This window comes from Choloepus didactylus, chromosome 8, assembly GCF_015220235.1.
Source record: "Choloepus didactylus isolate mChoDid1 chromosome 8, mChoDid1.pri, whole genome shotgun sequence".
Lineage (NCBI taxonomy): Eukaryota > Metazoa > Chordata > Mammalia > Pilosa > Megalonychidae > Choloepus > Choloepus didactylus.
Window position 1 is genome coordinate 20,151,914 of NC_051314.1, and position 24,844 is coordinate 20,176,757.

General features: G+C 43.5%; 1 protein-coding gene across 4 annotated transcripts in view; it reads left to right on the forward strand.

Annotated features, from left to right (window-relative positions):
• The window catches only part of LARGE1 (LARGE xylosyl- and glucuronyltransferase 1), a 605,088-nt gene extending 580,522 nt beyond the window's left edge, over positions 1-24,566 (forward strand). For all 4 annotated transcript variants that reach the window (XM_037848432.1, XM_037848435.1, XM_037848433.1 and 1 more), the window contains 3 exons: positions 10,989-11,135; positions 21,377-21,572; positions 23,955-24,566. In XM_037848432.1, coding sequence (XP_037704360.1) covers positions 10,989-11,135; positions 21,377-21,572; positions 23,955-24,152 — 541 coding nt within the window. In that variant the 3' untranslated portion in view covers positions 24,153-24,566. The remainder of the gene's footprint in view (positions 1-10,988; positions 11,136-21,376; positions 21,573-23,954) is intronic.
• The last annotated feature ends 278 nt before the right edge of the window (positions 24,567-24,844 follow it).

A 24,844-nucleotide genomic window follows, 5' to 3' on the forward strand; every position in this document is an offset into this window, starting at 1 on the left:
TCAGGTGACTCTGCCCTTCTCTGACCTCATCCAGTATGTGTGTATTTTACAGCCCCACTCTCTGTGGGCATCCTCATATTCCTCATTTGCAAATCCTTTCTGGTGCCCTTGCACGCCTCCTAGAAGCCTGTCTACCAGCAACTCATTTCCTAGGCTGCAGTGATAGACTCTGAGCCAACCTTATTATCTAGCCTCCAAGTTTAAGGGTATGAAGGAAAGACAGGACCAGGAGTGAGGGTGGGGCCATGCTGAGGTCTGAGCTCCAGAGTTATCTGCACAGATAACAAGTGCAGCTTAACTCTGCTGGTTCCTTCCTCTCTGCCCACAGAGTCTCACCCTGAGGGAGGTTACTGAACCCTCAGAGCCATCATTCACATTATTTCCCATCTCTCTAGTTGAAAGCCAAAGTATTTTAAAGCTAGGCAATTTAAAGAGGTATGGGGACAGCTGGAGAGAAAGGAGCCTCTCATAGTCTCATTCCCTAAGACACACACACACACACACCACATTTGTCCTTCCTTTCCTTGCTCTGGTTGATTATGCTGTGATCTCATCAGTCCACCTTCTCCTCAACCCTGTGTCAGCTCACTCACTGGTTCCACCTGTATTACACTCTCATTCCTTCCAAAAATCATGGTTGAATCTCAGACTCTGGCCTCGGCTTTCTTTTCCAGCAGGGATGACACCACCCATGCCCATCAACCCCTTGGGATCTGTTTGGGCATCACATGAGAATACAAATAGTCTGGGAAGGATGAAGGAAGGAAAAAAACAATGTTTGCAAGCCCCCACCTCTCCATGTACCAGGCACTGTGCTAGGTGCTTGGCAAATGCTAAGTTTCTATGACAACACATTCAAAGATAAGTGGTTTTATTCTGATTTGTACAACTGAGAATGTTAAAACCCAGAGATGGATTTGCCCAGAGGTCACATGTGTTTAAGTGGCAGAATTACAGTTTCAACCCAGGTCTTTCTCATTTCCCAAAGGCCTTCTTCACCTTACCGTCCTTTCTTCTATTTGTGGCAACTACAGATTGATTCCTTTGTTCCCTCTACATTTATTGAGTGCATACTGTGTGCTTGGCACTGTGCCAGGACTAGGGATACAACCATTGACCATAGCTCACCCTTGCCCTCAAGCCTAGCTAGGCTGATAGGCCTGTAAGTAGGCAATCTGCGTGTTTTTATTACCACCACCACCATCATCGGTGAGCAAACTGTCCAGGATAAGCCAGACTAAAAGAAGATACTGGCCTGTCGTTGAGGGAGACACCGTCGGTCAGTCCAGTGAGTCTGTCAGCAAAGATGGGGAGGGAGGTGCTGGGGGAGACAGGCTCCTCCAATTGGCTGACCCCCAAGCCTTGAGAGGAAGGAAGATGCCATTGGGGTGATTTTGAAACAGATGCGCAGTCCAGCATCAGTTTCTTTTCTCCTCCCACCCCTTTTTAATATAACTTTCCTATAAGTCCCTGGGAACTTGTACAAAAACTGCTTGGATTCCTTAAAACTCAGTTTTGATTGAACAGCGAGCTCTCTGACATTTGATGCTGTGGAATCAGGCCATGGCAGTTGAAGGCTCTGAGAGCTGATAAGTCTTGTTCTCTCCTGGCATGCTGACAGCAGCCCCAGAGCCTTCAGCCCCTGGTTCCCAATAGTTTCCAATAAGTGATGAGTCACCTGTCAGCATCAGTCTCAGCCATTTGTTGCCCTGCCACAGAGAAATCAGCACGGCCAGTTCCGTTAAGGGAGGGGGGCCTACGCAGTCAGACATGGTGCATCGCCCATCCCTGCTCAAGAAGGAGGCTGCTCAAGAAGGAGGCACAAGAGGCGCCAGAATGGTGACCAGCATCAGGAGGGCTGGTGCACAGAGCAGTTATCCCGAGGAAGGCCAGACAGAGTGAAAAGTTGCCCTTCAGAATTCTGGGTTGATGTTCTCAAGCTGAGGTCAGAGGGTTTTGCAAAAGACAGAGTGGTCTTTAATAGAAGGTAGTGATGAGAGCACAACATTGCAAAAGTACTTAATGCCACTGAATTTTACACTTAGAAATGGTTAACATGGCAACTGTTATGAGATAGATAACTAAAATAGAATTAAAATTCTTAAGTCAGATTCTTATCCGGACTTGTTGCATGATGCTTCTGCCACACCATAATAAAATGTGATTGCTTCCATCCAAAAATGATTTTTTTCAAAACGAAAAAAAAAAAAAAATGAGTGGTCTTTAGAGCCAAATGCAGAGAGAAGTCAAGAAAGGTGAGAATGGAGAAGAGTCTGTTGGATTTGACACTGAAGGGGGACTTTGCCGACCTTGGCCACAGCCACGGAGTCAAAGGCGGATTGTGGTAATTTGAGAAGCTAATGGGTAATAAGGAAGAAAAGTCAACCATGTGGAGGACTCAGTACGCTAATGGGTCAGTGCACATGTCCCTAAATCTCAGAACACTTTTTTGGGGGGCCTCTGCCCCAGGTAGCTCCTACGAGGTGGGATCTGCCACGTGGAGGAGATTGCTGATGAAGGAGCATAAGCACACAGCCTTAGCCTCCTGCCATCTCCCTCTACTCCTTTCCTAACCACTCCCCCACCTACCTTGCTCCATGGACTCCGAGAAGGACATTGCTTCAGCGGCAAGATCAGGGAGGTAGGCACAGTCACCACATTAACAGACATGGCCAAAATAAATCCTGTGATTATTGACCTTTCCCAGTTAATCCTAAACTGATGCAGCCTTAATGAAGACAGCTGTCATCTTGATGATGATGATGATGATGATGATGGTGATGGTGATTACTAACTGTGTTATAATAAAGTAAATCACTTAATCTTCAATGTCGTTTTCAGTAAACAGAATAATAGTACCTATGTCAAAGATTACAGTGATAAAGAAGTAATGCATGTAAAGTACTTAGCACAGTGTTTGATACTGAATACGTGTAAGCACTTTTATTATTACCGGTTATTGACCACCTACAATGTCCCAGGCATGCTCTAGGAAATTCAGTTTCTCCAAATCCCAGATGCTTTGTTTCCAGAGCTTTGCAAATACCTACAACACCCTTCCCTGACTAGCTGAACTCCTGCTTCTTGCTCAGAACACAGCTCAGTGATAATCTCAACTGGGAAACTCTCCCTGACTATGCACTCAGAACCCTGTGCTTCTGCCCTCCTCCCTCTCTCTGTTTTAAGCTCTGTAAGGACAGAGATTATATATGTTCATTCAGCTCTACACCCAGTATCTATGTGTCTGGCTTCATGAATATTCATTAACTAATTAATATATTCTGTTACTTAATTCTCTTAATAACCAACTCTATGAAGTATATTTTTTATTTTGAAGATAAAGTACAAAAGCCCAGAGAGTTAAGAAAATTGTTCATGACTTTACAATTAATGAAGTTGAGTTAAGATAGAATCTACATCTTCTGATTTAAAAGAGCATTTTTTCTCACAGTTTAGCCTCTTGTCAATTTGGCAACCCCTGGGAGATATCCAGCCATCAACTGCGTTAAATAAATTCAGTTGGCTCCTCTTGAAACATCAGACTATGTGGCCATGTCAATACTGCAGTCCCATGTAGCTGGGAATGAGGGGCAGCTGCCCTTTCCTCTGGGCGTGGGCTCCCCAGTTCAGCCCTTGCCCTCCTCCTGTATGTGTCCTCCCAACACCAAAGCCTCGTGTCCACTGCCATCGATCCTCCTGCTTGCATTGTCCTCACCAGCCCACGGCACTCATCCCCATCACTGCCCTGACCCTGCAGGTGTTTGCATTGGCTCCCCCTGATGTGGACCAACCCAAATAGAGATAATTCCAGAATCATTTGTTCCTGTTTAAACTCCACTGTGCTTCCTCATTTTTCTTTATATCCAAAGTAGATTATTTTTTCTAATTTTTTTTTTCCTGAAGATGACATCAAGTGGGGTTTGCAGTGCCTAAGCCCACAGCAATGAGAAAGGAAGGGTTTGTTTTAGGAAATGCTGAGTAGCGTCGAATGCATAGAGTTGAAAGGCAGGCATTAGATAGTTTAACTTTTGGTGGGAGCTGGCAAGTAACCCACTGCCATTTTCAAGCAGGTTGTGACCATTTGTGGGACCCCCTGGAAGGGTCTAACTGGAAAGCCTGGGCCTCCCCTCCTGCCTCCTAGCTCACTGTAAAGGGGTTAAGTATTAGTCATGGGCCTTTACTTATTTGCTCCCCCACTGGCCCATGTGGGTCAATTTTTCCCAATCTCTAGTCACTTAAGATGAAATTAAGTGTTTTTTACCTGTTAAAACAATGCTGTATGTTCTTGCAGTATGTAAAGTCCTTGCTTCTTGTTCAGTTGTCCTGGCCTCTCCAAACAATTAGTTTCTTTCACTCTACCCAGCCCCACATTTGACCACCAAAGCACATTCAGGAAGGAGAATGAGAGTTCAGAGTAGTGACATAGACCCTGTTCCTGACGAGTGATTCAATCCTGCCTGTGTTGCCTCAATTTGTTTCTGCAGAGCAAGGGGGATGCCCCTCTAAATGACCATCGTCATCACACACGTACACACATTGCTTCAGGCCCTATGCCAGTTACCAACAATCAAGGAAGAAGCCTCCAGTGACCTCCAGTTTGCCAAGTCCAGTGGTCAGCCCTCGGTTCTTGTCTGTCCTGACTTCTCAGCAGTGTTTGACTGCTGATGACTCCTTGATACTCATATTTATCTCTGACTTCCAGAACAAAGAGTGTCCTGGTTTTTCTTCAACCTCATCGATCCCTCCTTTGCTGGTTCCATCTCCTCTTGATCCACCCTCACTCCCTTGGTGATCTCTTTGGGGCTCATGGCTTTAAATACCACTATGTGACACTGAACCCCAAAATATCTCCAGCCTTGTCTTCTCGACCTCAAAACTCATTTGTCCAACATCTCCACTTGGTTCTCTCATGACATCTCAGTTGAACTGTTCAAAATCGGAGTCCTGATCTTCCCCAGAAAACCTGCTTCATCAATTCAGTTGATGAAAAGTCCATCATTCTCAAAGCCAAATCTTTGACTCATCCATTACTCCTCTCTTTCATACCCTGCATCTAGTATACAAAGGAATCCTGTTGGCTCTAGAATCAGACCAGTTCGTGTCACCTTCTTTGTAACTATCCTTGTCCAAGACATCATCCTGTATTACCTCTAGGGCCCCCTATTTGGTCTTCCCACTTCTCCCTTTGCACCACTAAAGTTTATTGTCAACACAGCAGCCAGTGATTCTTTTGATACAGAAATCAGATCATGTCAGTCCTTAGCTCAAGGTTTCCCACTGGCTCTACATCTCACTAAGTAAAATCTCAAGACCTCTGTATTAATTTCCTATTGCTGCAGTAGCAAATGACCACAGATTTAGTAGCTTTAAACAACACAAATTTATTATCGTACAGTTCTGGAGCTTAGGAGTCTGAAATGGGTCTTACAGGGCTAGAACCCAGGTGTTGGCAGGGCAGCATTTCTTCTGGAGGTTCTGGGACAGACCCCCTTTCCTTGCCTTGAGGCCACCTGCATTCTTCAGCTTGTGGCCGCATCACTCTCACCTCTGCTTTTGGCATCCTGTCTCCTCCTCTGAACCTGACTCTGACTCTCCTGCCTCTCTCTCTCTTAAAGACCCTTGTGATTACATTGGGCCCACCTGAATAATCAACATCCTTAACTAAATCACATCTGCAAAGCCCCGTAAGGTAACATCTTGCCAGGTTTCTAGGACTAGGCTGTGGACATCTTTGAGAAGGCCTTATTCTGCCTCCCACAGCCTCCGACAACCCCTGCGATCCTCTCTGAGCTTCAGTATCTCCAGGCCTATGGCCTCTCTGCTGGTCGCCTCCTGGAACTGCCCCCCTTCCTCATTCTGCTCTGGTCACACTGGCCTCCTTGCTGGTCCTCGAGCCCACTCCAGGCATCAGGGCCTTTGCACTGGCTGTTTCCTTAGCCTCAAAAGCTCTTTCCTCAGATAACCACCCGACATGCTCCCTCACATCTCCCAAGTATTGGCTCCAATGTCTCTTTCCCCATGAGGCCTACCTTCACCATTCTGCTTAAAATTGCAGGCCAACCCCCCACCCCTGGCTTTTCTAACCCTCATTTCGCAGCTCTTTTTTCCTCCCCATAGCAATTTGCACTAACGTACTATAAAATTTATTTATTATGCTTGTTGTCTGTCCCCACCCACCCACCAATGTCCGCTGAATTGTGCGCTTCATGAGGGCAGGAGTTTTTGCCTGTTCTATTTACTGTTGTACCCCAGGTGCTTAAACAGTGCCTGGCACATTGTGGAATAAATTAAAAAAGGAGCACATGAAAGAACAAAATGACTTAGCTTGTGATCAGACTTTGGACAATGTGAGCGATCTAGGCTTGCTTGCTGCCTTTGTAACCCTGGTCAAGTAGACACAAGATGGGATGGGAAGATGGAATAAGAATGGCCCTCACTTACTGAGTGCTTATTACATACCAGGAGCTATTCTAAGTGCTTCACGTATATTGACTTATGGAATCTTCAACAGCAATGCTGAGTAGTAACTCAACTTCACTTCCTGAAGATCAGTCCTGGGATTTGATAACAGGCACCAGCATAGGTTTGGTCCTTGTAAACACTAGGGAAGCCCCTCCGACAGCCTACCTTTCTGTGCTGTTCATCTTTGACTTAATGCTGAGTCTGTGAGAGCCACTGCCACCCCCTTGGGTTGTGTATGAAACTTTGCTAATCAGTCAGACTCCACACCCCCACCCCCACCCCCACCCCCGCTCACTAGGTTCATCAGGTGGGAGCAAAAAGGTATATGGAAGTACTTGCATCCCTGAGTGAGTTGACAGGAGGGGCTGGGGACTCTGAAGATAAACTCTGCCCGGCTCACAGACTCCCCCCTGGTCAACTCCACCAGATCGAAGAGGTGGATTTATTCAGTCAAGCACACCTGAGTTTTTCTTGACATGAAGACGGGCTCCAAGGGCAGGCTGACGACTGAGATTGAATAAGGTCTGTTTCCTTATTCAATAGACAGTCTGGCTAGCAAGGCAAACCTCTGTCTTTGTTTTAAGCATTTGCTAGTTCTGAATCCTCCCCTGCACTCACCCATTCTCTTAAAATGGGCCCGCCAGTCAGCTGAGCTGCAAAAGGGGGAGGGGGCTGATCATCCTTAATTCTAAGTCAGGCACTGTGTTAGGCTCTAGGATGATTATTACATTTAATCCTCACAGCATCCCTGAAAGATAAGCTTTATTGTCTCTATTTTGCAGGTGGGAAACCGTCTCAGAGACACTGAGCCCTGTGTCCAAGTTGCTAAGAGAAACTGGCAGGCAGGATTTGAACCCAGGTCTGCCTGGCTGCTAAGCACTTGTTTTTGCTGTGCTCTCCATGACACTGGCAGTGTCCTGAGGTGCTTAGGTGGATACATGCAGCTTCTTTTAAGAAATTCTCAGTCCAAAACTGTAGCAGGTTTGTGCATGTTTCTGCAGGGGTTTTGGACATGAAGCAGGGGCAACTGTATATATTCAGTGCTTGGTAATTATTCCCAGTCATCACGCCAAACACTTGGATGTGCACTTCAGCTTTTCCTCATCAAAATGTTTTATAGACACAGAAACTCTCGATTCAGGTTAAAGTGACTTGCCCAAGAGGATAGGAGACACCAAAGCTGCCTTCGGAAATCTTCAATTTTAGTAATCCATTTTAGTAATTTCACAGAGATTGTTGCGGTGACCCAGTCACTCAGTTGGACAGGGCTGGCCCTAGAACACGAGTCTCTCGGCTCCCAGCCTAGCCTTCTCACCTCACCTTCTTGCCAGCTACACCCTGAAGATTCTGCACCTGAAACCTCCCCCCCACCCCATCCCCTTCAGGACTCACCATCCCAATAAATGGTGGCAGCAAATTGTTCAATCTAGCCCCAACCAGGGTAGGATGGACTAACAGAATACAGTGTGGAAGGGCCCAAGCTGGCGTAACCAGCTCAATAAGCAACAGTTGTGCTCAGAGTCTGTACCCTCAAACTACTTCATTGCTGAAACAACTTCATAATGAGACCCTTTCAGCACATCAATCCAGCAATCTCCCTGAACTGAGTCTGAAATGGCACAATCTGATGTCAAGTCCATCTTCGGACAGTTTGTGTTTCCGTAAGATTAAAGGGAATTTGCCTGAAGCAATTCAGGATCTGATGCTCTCTATTCGAAGGGAAATTAGGCTTGCTAGGAGCCCATTTTGTAAAGTATGCTGCTCATGGGGTCTCCTTACTGTGGGCCTTGCAATATACTGGTTAGGGTTGCTTTGGTTGCAAGCAACAGAAACCAAAATTAGAGAGCTTAATTAAGATTTTTAAAAAAAAGAAAAGAAAACAGAGAAAACCAAATAAACTTGGGGGTATATCTTATGGAATCAAAGTAAGATTTGGAAAACCAATCCTTGAGCAGTGATCCAGGTCCTTGCATAGCAGTTCAGAGGCCTCTCGAATGCTGCCTGACATTAACGCAAGTCAGCTCTGTGGTTTCCCAGTCTCTGCATTTCTGTTCAAATTTCACATTTTCTAAGTGTCAGAAACTGATTGGCTTAGCTTAGGTCAAGTGTCTACTCCTGAATATTCTGCCTTGGCCAGGGGTTCACATAAGGCAGGCATAGCTCTGGGGAGCCACACCTCTGTCTAGGTACATAAGAGGGAAATTATTTTTGAGTCAGATGCTCCAAGAAGTGGCTACTATAGTAACTGTGACTGTCATAGTAATTTGAGATATATATAGATAAAGACATCCACGCTTATAGGGCTCTCTATTGTGTATGGATGACTATGTGTACATTTTGCCCATTTCTTTCATAGTTTAGCCCTCCCAGACTCCCACTCAACCTCCATAACATTCATTTCTTAAAATAATTAGCTGCAGCCTTGGGCCCCAATTTAGTGATACTTGTCCTTGGGCTTTCAGCATCCTCAGACATGCACGGAAGGAACGTAAGACCATGCAGGCAGACACTGGCTGTCCTGTCCACCCTGCATCTCCCAGTGCCTGGCACCCAGTGATCAGTTGTGGTTGAATGCATGAGTAGCAACACCCACCAGTGCCAGGGACCCCCAGCTCAGTGGATCCAGGTGTTTTGCTCTCTGGGTCCAAGGTATTCTGTAGACCTGTATGTCTCATCCCAACACCCAGAATCAATTGATAAAGTGCTTGCCTTTCTGGGGGAAAGATGAGGAGCCTTGTCTCTGCCAATGGCTAGTGTAGGATTGATGGAAAGGGCATGCTGGCTGACACGGGATGCCTGACCACGGATGAGGGAATCGTGAGTGTTTGAAAACTGTGAAGTCATTATTCTGGGAAACAAAGTAGGAGAGAAATCCAGGCCAGGACAGACTGACTCGAACCTCTGGTCCCCAGCTTGGCTAAGAATAGCTCCCCCAAATTCCATCCTGGTGTTCTCCTTTATGAACGTCCCCGGAATCATCAGCCTGAGGGCTGCATATCATTTGACATGTAGTTAACTTAAGCAAACTGCAAATGATAGGGGATTCCAGTCCATCTCCCTACCATCCTCTCCCTCTCTGCTGTAACTCAGTGAGATCCCTTAACCAAGGGTGGCTAAGAGAATTGTCCTTATTCTGGCCTGGTTCAGATTCCTTCTCATCATTCATTGATACCAAACCCTGCCAGTGTCCTTCTTAGACTCCCGCTTGGTCCTTGTTCCACACTGGCCGGGGCTACCACAGTCATTTCCTTGTAGCATGACTACTCTCTGCAGACCAGCCCCAGACCCTGCTTCAACACAGACTCAAAGTTTTGACTGAAGTGTCTGTAATAATACAACAATAAACAGTTAGGTTGCTAAGGAAGACCACTTCTTCCAATAATTTTCACAATGCCTTCCACTAGATACCATTACCAAGAGGGGACTGCTTCCTCAATTTCGGAGATGACAAGCAGACAGCCCTTACTGGCACTGAGGCCCAAGAATCACAGTCTGAGCAGGAAGCCAGAAGCGAATACTAAAGTCACAGCCAAAAGAGATCATGGAAGATCAAGCCGGGGAACACTCATAGCCCTGCAGAATAAGAATACCATTTGTTGCAAATGTGCCACGTGCTAAGCAATGCTTACATTACCTTGTTCAGTGTTCACAATGCCAGAACATAGATCTAATTACCCCCGTTACGGAGGAGGAGCCTGCAATGGCAAGAAGCTATGTTTCCTGCTCAGGATGGCAAGACTCATAAAGCAACAGAGCCAGGATTCAAATCCAGTCTGTGTTCATTAATAGCTTCTTGCTATATGGCTCTCCTTGAGCCTGTTTACTTTTTCCAGCAATGCGATTGGTAGACAAGCCCAGACAGGCAGGAACTGGGTCTCGGAGCAGAGACAAGGCCAAGTGCAAAAGCAAGAATGAGTGAGATGATGGAGAACTGTCCACCAGTAGGTGTGAGAGAGACCCCAGAGCTCTGTCTTATTGGGTTCTAGCTGCATGGGTGGGTCCAGCTAATTTAAAGACTCAGGTTCAGAGGATTCAGGGGGTTAGGGAGACAGAGGTAGCCCCTGGAAATGCCCATGTTGGTGATTCTCTCATCAGCTTTAGGGCCATTGCTCTGCCTCTCTGTGGCAAGCAGTGAGTAGGAGTGGTTGCAGAGCTCCATGAACCAGCGGGCTGGGCCCCAACCTCAGTGAGTCCTTAGAAAGCTTCCTTCTGTGCTTGGCTCTGACAGAGGCACACAGTTTTCAGGGTTCTCCAGCCCCTCTGCCTGTCCTGCCCCTTCACTCTCTAGGAAGACTCAGTTTTCTGAATCAGAGACAGCAGATCTCAAGTCTCTTCTCAGCTTCCTGAGTGGTATTTGGCAAACGACTTTACCTCCCTGGGCCTCAGTTTCCCTGTCTTTATACTGGGAGGCTGACAGGGGTGTTCTCTCCTTAACCTCACCGTGCCAGCTACCTCCCTGCCCTCACGTGGGAAAGCCTTTTCCTGGCGTCACCAGGACCTGTCCTCTGCCTGCCGTCTCTTTCCAGGAAGTCTGTCATCCAGCTCGACCTCGCCAACACCAAGAAGGCCATGATCGTCCCTGCGTTTGAGACGCTGCGCTACCGGCTGTCTTTCCCCAAGTCGAAAGCGGAGTTGCTGTCGATGCTGGACATGGGAACGCTCTTCACATTCAGGTAAGTGGCCTGCACTGCTGTCCCCTGGGGCTGCCTGAACACCTGTTCTCTCCTGGGCAACCAAGAAGCCAGAGCCGATGGCCCAGAAAAGGTGTTTGTTGCCCGTATTAGACCATCCAAGGCCAAAGAAAGCACTGCTGGCCCCAGACAATGTCCTTGGCGTATTCTCTTTCTTCCCCAAATGCCATGGACTTATTTTGTGTGTGGGCAATAGATAGAAGGTTAGGTATGTTGAGTAGCAAGGTTCAGTTTGTCTTTTTGCACTTCAGTTTAGGTTCTTGCTGTTAACTCCTGGTTCTGAATCCTCTCTTTTATTTGCTTGTTCATTCATTGGTTCATTAAGTTGGGTTCGTGGGGTATTGTTTCCCTTTGCTTTGGGGTGTGAATGGTCTGTTCTCTGAGGTCCTCAGGGCTGGGATGAACAGAAGTATCTTCAATGGCGGAAGTTATCCAGGCGACCCTGAAGCTGCACACAGCAGATGGGGCAGCCTGCTCGCCTATTGCCTGAGTGGCAGTTGCAAAATAAATAAATAAATAAATCATTTTCCTGACTTCCCAGTGAGTCCTGCACGAACACTGCAGGGGAGCTGCGCTACCGCCTGTCCCGAGTATCCTGAGAGTCCACAGGCTGCCCAGGTGTGGGTGGGTTCCTTCTCCTGAGGCAGGACGTGGCACTCAGGGTAATGCACCTGGGGGAAGGAGGCGTCCCACTGGGTCTCATAACAGAACAGTATGCCTACCACCCCTTTAAAAAGAGGCCTCCATTTCTAACCATGTAAGAATGGCTCGCTCTTCCTTTAAGCTGAAAAGCATAAACAACCTGAAGTTTATTGAGATTATAATAATGACAACTTAGATTTTCATACCACTATGAAGTTTCTAGAATGTTTTCTCAAACTTTATGTTGTTGTTAAAATAACCCTATAAAGTCAGTTATTCATTCAACAATCCAGAGGCTATTTTTCACTTTTTATACAGATGAAGAAACTGAGGATCGGAGGGGTATTGGTTGAGCAAGGACTCAAATTTCGACCTTCTTCCTCTATCCAGGATTCCCAAAAGAGTCAGTAATCCCATAAACAATGCCTTCTTACTTTTCAGAAAGAAATAATAACTACCACCATATATTGAGCTCTTAACATGTGGCAGGCACTGCAGTCAGCTCCTTTAATCCTCACAACAAATCTGTAAGACAGATAGTGTCATCCCCACTCTACAGATAAAGAAACAGGCTCTGAGAGGTTGAATAACTTGCCCAAGCACACACAGCCAGGGAGTGGCAGAGCCTGGATTCAGCCCAGGTCTGTGGAACTGCAGGGCCTGTGCCCATACCCAAAATGACATCGAGCTACTGGTCACGTCCTGAATTCCCTTATCAGTCAGAGTTTTCAGACAGTGTGAAGACATGCTCCTGAAAATTGAAGCTTTGAGACCAAACTTTAGTCTGAGTCTCCAACATAGACTCCATGGCCTGACAGCTAAACAACTAGCACATTTCCAAGGAGTCCTTCCTCCCATCTCCATCCCCAGGTGATTTGAGAACTCATTTCGAGTCCACATCAATGGGCATGAGAGCTGGGCTTTGGTCGTGATTGCTGCCCCAGCTGACAGCTTGCAAGCCACTGTGCCAAGTGCTAAATTATAGTTCTTCCCTTCAAGAAATTGCTTTTGTCGCTTTCTCTCCAAATGATGAACTCTTAGGCCTCCGAGCAGCTGAAACCTACTCCCCACCACAGCTGGGGTGAGAAAGCATCCATATTTCTACAAGTCCTATGAGCAGTGGTTCTCAAGAGTGTAGCATCTGTGTCACCTGGGAAATTGTTTGAACTACAGTCTCTGGCCACATCCCAGATCTTCTGAATAAGAAATTTTGGGGGTAGAACCCAGCAGTCTGAATTTTAAAGTCTTCCAGACAAGTCCAATACACATTCAGGTTTGAGAACCACTGCTCAAGCAAAGTACCCCAGATCTCTTCTCCTGTGAGGTATACCCGGGAGGCTACCTGGTGTTGGTGGTCACAGAGAACAAGCCCTGGAGTCCAGTATCTACTGGACTGAACTGACAGTAATTTCCTCTAGTCATTCCCATGCTGTGACTTGTTTTAATAGTAGGTCAATTGTGTCTTCACCATGTTACAATCAGCCTGTTATTACTGTTTGGGGATGAGCTGATGGGAGCTGCTCTCCCCCTCCCCCCTACTCGCCCCCCACCCCCCACCCAAAGGAACAGAACTGGTCCAGCTATCACAAAACTGACCCAGCTCTCTCCACCCTTCCCCTCTCTTTTTCCTCCCTTTTCACATTATAATTGACCAAGAATAGAAATTGTAAACTTAGAGGTTAAGTAAGTTGGCTATCCATAGATAGTCTATCACTGACCAATGAGAGAGGTGCCATCATGAATTGGCACCATATCTATGAAGCAAACAAGGTAAATAATGAAAATATCCTCATTTATTGAAGAAATATTATGTATCAGGCTCTGAGAACTTCATGTGAGTTAATTTACTTAATTGTTGTGACTCTATGAAGTTGGTTTTGTTATCTCCATTTTACCAAGCGGAGGAAACAAAGGTACAGAGTGGTTAAATAACTTATCCTTACCTGTAAAGTGACAGAATTTAAACCCAGACAGGCTGGCTCCAGAACCATTGTTATTTGTTTGTTTGTTTAATCAGAGAAGTTGCAGGTTTACAGAAAAACCATACGGAAAGTACAGAGTTCCCGTACACTCCCCTCTCACACAAATCTTTCCCTATTGACACTTTGCTTTAGTGTGATACCATTTTACAATTGAAGAAACAATATTATTATCATTATACTTATAACTATAGTTCATAGTTTACATTAGCATTCAGTTTGTATGGGTTTTTTAAAAACTTTTATTCTAGTAATACATATAAAATCTAAGATTTCCCCTTTTAACCATATTCAAATATATAATTCAGTGATGTTAATTACGTTTACAATGTTGTGCTACCATCACTAGCATCGATTACAAAACTTTTCCAAATAAAAACTCTGGACCAATTAAGCATTAACTCCTCATGCCCTACCCCAGCCCCTGGTAAACTGTATTCTAGTTTCTGACTCAATGAGTTTGCTCATTTTAATTATTTTGTATTAGTGAGATATATAATATTTGTCCTTTTAGATCTGGCTTTTATTTCACTCAACATGATGTCTTCCAGGTTCATTCATGCTGTCGCGTGTATCAGAACTTTGTTCCTCTTTACAGCTGAATAGTATTCCGTTGTATGTATATACCACATTTTGTTAATTCATTCATCTGTTGATGGACACTTGGGTTGCTTCCATCTTTTGGTTTTAGTGAATAATGCCTCTAAGAAAATCAGAGTTCAAATGTATGTTGAAGCCCCTACTTTAAATTCTTTGGGGTAGTACCTAGAAGTAGGATTGCTGGGTCATATGGTAATTCTGTATTTAACTTTCTGAGGAACCACCAAACTATTTTCCATAGCAGCTGCACCATTTTATATTACCACAACCAATGAACCAGTGTCCCTGTTTCTCCACCTCTTCTCCAAAACTTGTTTTTTTCCATTTTTTGATAGCAGCCATTTTAGTGGTTGTGAAATGGCATCTCATTGTGGTTCTGTCTTGCATGTCCCTAGTGGCTAATGATATCAAGCACATTTTCATGTACTCATTGGCCATTTGTCTTCTTTGAAGAAATGTCATTTCAAGTCTCTTGGTGTTTTTTAATTTGCTTATTTGTGTTTTGTTGTTGGGTTATAGGATTTCTTTATACATTCTGGATATTATAGTATCCTTGGATATGTAGTTTCCAAATATTTCCTCACATTCTGTAGGTTGTCTTTTAACCTCGTGATGAAGTCCTTTGAGGCACAAAAGTTTTTTTTAATTTTGACAGTCCATTTTATCTATTTTTTCTTCTGCAAATAGGGAAAGTTTCCTTCTTTCCAAATTAGATACCTTTTATTTCTTTTCCTTGCCTAATTGCTCTGGCTAGAACTTTCAATACATTGCTAAATAACAGTGTTGACAGTGGGCATCATTGTCCTGATCTTAGAGGGAAAGCTTTCAGCCTTTCACCATTGAGTCTGATGTTAATTGTGGGTTTTTCATATATACTCTATATTATGTTAAGGAAGTTTCCTTCTATTCCTAGTTTTCTTAATGTTTTTATCAAAAAAAGAGTACTGGAGATTGCCAAATGCTGTTTCTGCATCGATTGAGATGATCAAGTGGTTTTTTTTTCTTTTTTTTTTTTTTTTTTTTTTTTTGTTAATGGGGGGTGTATTACATTAATTGGTTTTCTGATGTTGAACCACCCTTGCATACATACGATAAATCCCACTTTATCATGGTGTATACATATTTTAATGTGCTGTTGGATTTTATTTGCTAGTAGTTTGTTGAGGATTTTTGCATCTGTATTCATGAGGGATATTGTCTGCAATTTTCTTTTTCTGTTATATATTTGTCCGGTTTTGGTATTAAGGTGATGCTGGTCTCATAGAATGAGTTAGGGAGTGTTCGCCTCTGGAAGAATTTGAACTGGATTGGTGTTAATTCTACTTGGAATTTTTGGCAAAATTCCCATGAAGTCATCCAGTTCTGGACTTTTCTTTGTTGGGAGGTTGTAGATTACTGTTTCAATCTCTTTACAAGTTATTGGTCTGTTGAGATCTTCTGTTTCTTGAGTCACTAAAGGTAGTTTGTGTGTTTCTAGGAATTGGTCCATTTCATCTAGTTTTTCTAATGGTGAACAATTGTTCATAGTACCTATTAAAATCCTTATTTCTCTGGGGTCATAGTAATGCCCACCCCCCTTTCATTTGTGATTTTAGTTATTTGCATCCCTTTTTTTTTTTTTGGTCACAGTAGCTAAAGGTTTGTCAATTTTATTGGTCTTTTCAAAGACCCCACTTCTGGTTTCATTGATTCTATTCTTTTTTTATTCTCTATTTCATTTATCTCCCTCTGATCTTTGTTAATCCCTTCCTTCTGCTTAATTTGGATTTAGTTTGCTCTTCTTTTTCTAGATCCTCCAGTTGTGAAGTTAGGTCTCTGGTTTGAAATCTTTCTTCTTTTTTCATGTTAGCATTTAGAGCTATAAATTTTCCTCTCACCACAGCCTTTATGACATCCCATTAGTATTTTTATGTTATGTTTTTGTTTTCATTCATCTCAAGATAATTTCTACATATTTGTGAATTTTCCAGTTCTCCCTCAGTTTCTAATTTCATTCCATTGTGTTCAGATAAGATACATTATATGATTGAAATATTTTTAAATTTATTGATACTTGTTTTGGAACCTAACAGATGGTCTATCCCAGAGAATGACCCATGTACGCTAGAGAAGAATGTATATTCCTTTGCTTTTAGTTGTAGTGTTCTACAGGTCTGTTAAGTCTAATGGTTTATAGTACCATTCAAATCTTCTCTTTCCTTATTTATCTGTCTAGATGTTCTATCCATTATTGAAAGTGGTGGATTGAAGTCTCCTACTACTAAATAGAACCATCCATTTCTCCCTTCAAATATGTAATATTTGTTTCATATATTTTGGGGCTCTGCCACAGGTGCATATATATTTTTGTTATGTCTTCTTGTTGAATTGACCCCTTTATCAGTATATAGTGTCCTTCTTTTTCCCTCATAGTAGTTTTTGACTTAAAGTCTATTTTATCTGATAATAATATAGTTACCCTGGCTCTCTGCCATTTACTATTTGTATGGTATATACTTTTTACATCCTTTCTCTTTCAGCCTGCTTGTGTCTTTGAATTTAAGGTGAGTCACTTTTAAACAGCATATAGTTAGGTCATGCTTTTTTTATCCATTCTGCTAATTTCTGCCTTTGATTGGAGAGTTTAATCCATTTGCATTTAAAGTAACTACTGATAATCCAGAACTTTCTTCTGCCATTTTGCTATTTGATCTTTGCAAGTCTTATGCCTATTTTGTCCCTCAATTCTTCCATTAATTCCTACTTTCGTATGATTTGATTTGTTGTAGTATACGATTTTGAGTCCTTCTCATTTTCTTCCGTATATATTTTTCAGATATTTTCTTTCTGGATAACATGGGGCTTAAATTTAAAATCCTAAATCTATAACAATCCCATTTGATTTGGTATCAATTTAACTTCAATCGCATGTATGGACACTGTTCCTAAACCCCACCATACCCCACCTTTTTGTTGTACTTGTTACAGATTTTATCTTTATACATTGTATATCCAAAACCATAGATTTGTCATTATTTTTAATACATTCGCATTTTTAGAACCTGAGAGAAGGAAAAACTAGAGTTATGTACCAAAAAAATATATTAGTACTGGCATTTATAATTACCCGTATGGGTTACCTTTACTGGAAATCTTTATTTCTTTACGCTGCTTTGATCCACTGGCCAGTGTCCTTTCCTTGCAGTCAGAGCAGCTCCCTTTAGCCTTACTTGTAGGGCAGTTCTAGTGGTGATAAACTCCTTCAGTTTTGTTTACCGGGAGATGTCTTAATCTCTCCCTCATTTTTGAAAGGCAATCTCACAGATATAAAATTCTTGGTTAGCAGTTGTTTTCTTTGAGAACTTTAAATATTGCCTTCTTGCCACCATGGTTTCTGATGAGAAAGTGGCACTTAATCTTATTAGAGCTCCCTTGTATACACAACACATTGATTTTCTCTTGCAACTTTCAGAACTCTGTCTTCCTCCTTGGCATTTGACAGTTTGCTGTGTCTCCAGGCATGGTTCTCAAGTTGATCCTGTTTCATGTTCTTTGAGATCCTTGAATTAATACCCATGCCTTTCATTAAATTTTGGAAGTTTTCTGCCTTTATTTCTTTGAATATTCATTCTGTCCCTTTTTCTTTTTCTTCTCTTTCTGGGACTTCCATAATGCGTATATTGGTATGCTTGATGGTGTCCCACAGTTTCTTAGGCTCTTTTCACTTTTTTCATTCTTTTTTCTTTCTGTTGCTCCAGTCTGCCATACAAACTTTCTTGGGAATTTTTCATTCATTAATGTGGTCTTCAACTCCAGTATTTCTGTTTCATTCCTTCTTAAAAATTTCTATCTCTTTATTGAGATTCTCATATTGTTTATGCATTGCCTTCCTGATATCCTTCTCTGTGGTTTCCTTTTATCTCCTTGAACATATTGAGGATCATTTTTTTTAAAAGTCTTTGTCCAGTATGTCCAGAATTTGATCTTCTTCATTGATGGTGGCTGAATTTTTATCTTATTCTCTTGGATGGGCTGTCATTTCCTGGTTCTTTGTCTTGCATTTTTGTTGTTTCACACTGTAAATTTCAATATTCTAAAGTGTTAACACTGGGATTTAGTCCCTGAGCTTTCTATTCCTTAAACTTGTATCCAGCTAGTGATATGACAAATTTCCTTGAGTGCCAGGAGCTAAAACAAACCAACACAAAAAAACATCTTTCTGAGTCTTTGCAAATTGGTTCCATATTGGCTGGTGCTCTCCTTCCAAGTTTAGCCCTTCTATCAAGAAGATCAGCCTGAGGTAAAACTGAAGTACAGGTTCCTCTCTGTCTTTTCTGAGCCTGCATCTTGTCCTGGGTATGTGTTCACTCATGGCCCTAGAAAATCCCCCCTCTATAGGAATCCAAATGTCCCTTCTCCGAGGTGCTCTTTCATAGGTCTTAAAGCAGGTAATTCTTTGTCCCAGGCTGCTTTGACTTAATGGTTTCTTTCACTGCTTTAGCTGTCTACAATCTGTTTCTGCCTGCAGGGCAAGTTTTGGGAGGATGAGGCAGAGTTGAGTGTCCTGGTTCAGTCTTTCAGGCTGCTACCCCATAGATTGGCACTGACATACAGGCACCCCAGTATGCATGTAGAGGTTACTCTGCTCGTATACCATAAGTCCAAGGACACATAATGGGTACACAGACCAACTCCCCCATTGTGCTGGGGAGGGTGGGGAAGGAGCTAGCTAGGGCACCATGAGCTTCTTCTACTGGTTTTAAAGCTGCTTTTTCTTGTTTCAGCACTGTCTTAGTTTCTGTAGTCCCTAATTGTTTTCCAGAGTTTTGAGGAAGATGGTTCTTCCAGTATCTGATAGTAGTTCAAAGATGCTCTGGGAGCATGGAACCCTGGAGCATCTTACACTGCCATCTTGGTCGATTGGAAGCCCAGAACCATTGTTTTTTTAATCTACTGTAAAGCTGTCTGTTAAGGCATTTCTTGAATGCCTCCTGTATGCCAGCATTGTGCCTTTACAAATACTTTCTCATTTCCACTCCTCAGCAATACAACACAATAGTTCCTGTTTCCCCTGTTTACACAAGAGGAAACTAAAAGTTAGTTTATGTGCTTTGTTGTTCAAGGTCTCACAGCTCATTAGTGATAGAGGTAGGCCTTGAACCCTGTTCTGATGGTTCCACTTTAACCTAACACTCATTCACAGCTGTGCTGTGCCAGTTCTTTCAGAGGCTTCACATGTCAAGACTGCCTGTTCAGCAAGTTAAAAAACGGAAAATCACCTCCTTCCTGTTCTAATTTTTGGATTAGGCCCAAGATTGACATCCTCACACCGTCCCTCCTTTTCACACTGCATTAAAGCAGCATTTACTTTTTCAACCTTCCATTTTTCTTTCATTTATGTGACCTTGGTTTTGGTGGAAGTTGCTGCATTGATGGAGCTGGAGGTTCAAGTCCCTGCCTTCACCCAGCCTGGACATCTTATCCAACAAACACAACCTGATGAAAGTCCACCTATTGCAGTGCCCATTCAACCACAGAAAGGTTCCCTGAGGGTGGGGAAGTCCTGCCTCAGTGGTAAAAGAGCAAAAAAAGGAAGCAGCCACTTCCCTACCAGAAGAGCTTCACTAGATACTTGACCCCCCTCACTTGCTATCAAGAACCTTCTCTGAGATAGAGAGAAATCAGGACTAGGAGTTCCTTTCTCCCTACAGTTGAGCTGTTGGGTTCGCATCCTTCCTGTCTTGCTTTCGTTTAATCAACTTTTCTTTCTAGTACTAGGTATTCTTTTCTCCTGGCCCCTTTCTCCTGGGCGCTGTCCACTGCTTCACTAGACTCCCAGCTCCCCGCTATCTCATGGTAGCTTCCAGAAGGATGTTCCTACCCCCTCACTGGCCTCTGTCTCGGGCAACTCTAAGGACATTAGAGTACTCATTCATTCTGTCATACACTTTAGTGTATCACTATTGAGTACTTGTTCTGTAGACCAGAGAGTGTGGGGTCAGAGACATAGGAGAGAGGTAGCCTAGCATAGTGGTTGAGGGTCCTGGCCCTTGAGCCACACTGCCTGGGTTTGCATCCCAGCTCCACCACTTACTCCTTATAACTTGATGTTGGGTGAGGTATAAGAATTGAAAGCACTATCTATAGCATTTAAAACAGTGCCCGGTATAGTAAGTGCTTAAGATTAGCTTAGTATCATTGTTGTTAGATGGTTGTATTCGTTTCCTATGACTGTATAACAGATTACCACAAATTTAGCAGCTTAAAATAATACGAATTTATTCTCTCTCTGTTTCTGTGGATCAGAGGTTCAGGCAGGACATGGCTGGATTCTCTGCTCAGGGTCTCATCAGGCTGAGAGGTGGGCTGCCATTCCCATCTGGAGCTCACGGACCTCTCCCGGGCCCACTGGTGTATCAGAATTCCTTTCTTTGTGGATGTGGGACTGTGCTCCCTGTTTTCCTATTGCCAGTTGGCCAGCACCACTCTCAGCTCCTAGAGGCCACACGGTTTTTTGCCACTTGGCCCCCATAGGCAGCTCACAATATGGCTATTTGCCTTCTTCCAGAAACAGATTTATAGGGCTTATATTATTTTATTAGATCAGGCCTACCCAGATAAAATCTCTTTTAATTAATCCAAAGTCAACTGATTAGTAACCTTAATTATATCTACAGAAATCTCTGTTGCCATTTAATATAACTTAATCTCAAGAGCAGTATCTCATCATTCAGGTTCTGCCTTCCCTCAGGGGGAAGTTATACAAGGGCAAGAGTCATTGGGGGTCATCTTAGAATTCTGCCTACCACAATCAGCTCTGGTAGGAATAACTATAATACAGGTCAAAATGCATTTAGTTCCAAATAAATGACAAAGCATCTCAGGAATTCCCTTACCCTTTCATAATGAAGGCCTCCTCGTTGGTGAAGGATGTAAATAAAGTACTGGTTCTTCCTCCAGTCAGCAGCGTTTGGCAGACTTGCTTCCTTCCCCCACCCATTGGCACTTCTCCGTATATTCTAGGTACCACGTCTGGACGAAAGGGCACGCACCCACAAATTTCGCCAAGTGGCGGACAGCCACCACGCCTTACCGGGTGGAGTGGGAGGCCGATTTCGAGCCCTATGTTGTCGTGAGACGGGACTGCCCCGAGTACGACCGGAGGTTTGTGGGCTTTGGCTGGAACAAGGTGGCTCATATCATGGAACTGGATGCACAGGTGAGAAGAATGGAATGTCCTCTGGGTGCTGAGGGAGGGAGGGGAGCCCAGAGCTTAGGGAGACCAAAAAGCAGAGCCCTAAGAGGACAAGACGTGCCAGTGACCTAGAACGAGAACGTGGCAGTGCTAATCCTCGGGCTATTGATTCCCACACCATTGCTCGCTCCTCTATCCCTGGGTGAGAGTTGGGTTCCCGGCCAGGACACAGCCAAGAGTGAATGTCCTGTGACAAACCATTTCACTCTCTCATTCCTCATTCCCAACGAGCCCAGTGGTGAAGACAAGCAAACGACCACCACCCATCATTTGGCCTTGAAGTCATACAAGTGACAAGTTCCATTTAGATGACACAAAGCATGCAGCCAAGACCCAACTATCATTCCACTCTATAGCTGAAAGAATGATTTCAGGCTGTATTTAGTCATAAAACTCTTTCATCCATTCAATTAATATTTAATGAGAACCTTCTTCAAAAGAATCTTATGCAGAATTCTAATGGATTAAACCAGGGGTTGGCAAACTTTTTCTGTAAAGGTCCAAATAATAAATATTTAAGGCTTTGTGGTCCTAAAGGTCTCTGTCACAACCGCTCAACTCTACCGTTGTGGTGTGAAATTAGCCATGGACAATACATAAACAAATGGACATGGCTGTTTCCAATAAAACTTTATTAATGAAAGCAGGTGGCAGGCTGGATGCACTGTGGTTAAACAAGCAAAAGCAAAGCTACTCTGGTTAAGTTCAGAGAAGGCTGCCTGTGTTCACAATCCCACCCTCATCTCTTTGTATGTTAATATCCAAGGCACCTCCTCAGGGAACAAACTGTAAATATTTCGCAACAAGAGCACCCACATTTGGGAAAAGCTAAGATGGGGTGCTCAGTGCAGGCTGCCCATGAGATCCCCCTGGAGAACTTCTGCAGAATTCCAGATTTTGATTCATTTGGTATAGGGAAGGGGGGTGGACTGGGCATCAGTAATTTTAAGAGCAATCCCAAGCAGTTGTAATGAGTTCTTAGGGTTGATCTGAGAACCACCGATGTAGAGAGGAGGTTGTAAAATAATGTCCATATTTAACAACAGAAAGCATGCCCTCTCATATCCACATTTTTACTAACACCTGGGTATTTCATGCTACTCTCAGGCAGAAATGTTTCATCTGCCTTAGCTTCTGCTTGAAAGAAAAGAAATGTCATGGTATTCACATATCTAGCAGTGTCATGAGGTGAACTGGTTCAAATAAAATTAATTTTTCCAGCCCTGAAACCTGGGCTTTGTTTGTTTTAGACAATTTGACAGAACTCTTGAGAATTTGTTGCATATTTTCCTTTCTTTGCCAATAGGAAATGCCAAACATGATTTTACCCTTTCTGGTGATTTAAGGAAACAGTGAACATGCACCTAGATGCCACACCTGTAGGGGCTAGTGGGTTTTGTAGGGCATTTTGTCCCTATATGAAATGTCCCCAGACAGCTAAGTTCTGTGAGTTCTCGTGTTTTCTTTTCATGATTTTTCTCATTCATTCCTCACCATCAACTGTCATTTCTTGCTACTCTCAGTATTCTTTTACCTAAAGCTACCATTCTCCTTCCTGATTTTCCCTTTCTCATTTTCTTCTGATTTCCTCTGGGCTGGGAAGCTAGATATTATGTCACAAATCAGAGTGGATAGTTCTGAGTGAAGGTGTGCAGGGTTCTTCTTTGAGTTACACCTCCTAAATTTGGGTCACCTATTTTGGCTCTTCAGAGGCTCTTTATTTTTATCTCAGTTTTAGCTATATTCTGCTAAGTTTAGAGTACCAAATGATGATGTGACTTATAATAAAATGTTAAGGGAGTGTTTTGTTCTTGATGAGCTTCAGTGCAGTGGAACATGTTTTTATTTTCTTCATTCTTTTTTTGTCACCTTTTTTGTACTCATCTGTTAAGGCTGTCGCATCTCATCAAGTCCTATGAGAAGTCACATAAACAGACGTCAGTTAATTGAGCAAGAGACTCTTCCAGGCTTGCATCATCCCAGCATGACCATGTGGGCATGGGCTTACATTTAGCAAGAGCCTTTTACAGGCAATGAGCTCTGCTCAACACTCGTCATACATTATTGGTTTCATCCTTACAGTCTTCCATCAAGGTTGATATTGTTATTTTAACTTTAAAGATGAGAAAACAAAGGCTCAGAGAAGCTAAGTAATTTGTCCAAGGTCACACCGCAACAGCTCTGCACCGTATCATTCCAAAGATGGCTTATTCCATGGTGCTGCCTGCTTCTTAGTGGCATTCACCAGTGCGTCCATTCACTTAGTCACTTGCTCATTCATTTGGCATTCACCATACAGCAATGAGGGCTCTTGAAAATGCTCACACTGCTCTTGTCTTCTTCCAGGAGTACGAATTCATCGTGCTGCCCAATGCCTACATGATCCACATGCCTCACGCCCCCAGCTTCGACATCACTAAGTTCCGTTCCAACAAGCAATACCGTATCTGTCTCAAAACCCTGAAGGAAGAGTTCCAGCAGGACATGTCTCGCCGCTATGGCTTCGCTGCCCTGAAATATCTCACGGCTGAAAACAACAGCTAGCACCAAGAAGCCCACACCCAGAGAAAGACTTACAGCAGGGGAAGAGCCACTCGCTGATGGGGGCCCAGCCTTCAAACTCAGCACTGAGCAATGCGTTTTTCGTTTGTTTTTATTTGTCTCTTTGGCCCAAAAGAACTGCCCCCACCTCAGAGATCTGGGACAAGATTCCAGCCAGCCCCTCTCTGCCCCAGGACCCAGCATTTCCAGAATGTAGAAACACAGCCCACCTATACAGGCTCTTCTATAATGGACCCAGCAAGGGGAGAGAGGGTAAAAGCCACAAAACCAAGGCAGGTCTTTAGGATATTCTTGTTGCTTTTTAATAATTCTGCTTCCCATCATAGCCGGGGAGAAAGGGAAGCCAGGGTGCTGGGCGTTAACCATCCCAGGAAATAAAAGCAAAAAAACAAACAACGAAGAAGCAGCTTTCTTTGCCCTGCAATCTAGGTGGGTACCCAAGGGGGTGTCAAACCAATGACCCAAATCAACTATTTGGGGACATCATACCTCGAGGGACCTGGAGGCAGTGTTTGTTGGTCCTTTATCCACAAGGTCACTCTTGTTCTGATTTGTTTTGTTTGGGGAATTTTGTTTATTTGTTTGTTTTCAGCCTGGAAATCCAAAATAGAAAAGCTGATCGTTGAAGGCTCTGAAGGAAAGTTGGCTGCTTCACCGTCCCTCTATCAGCAGTC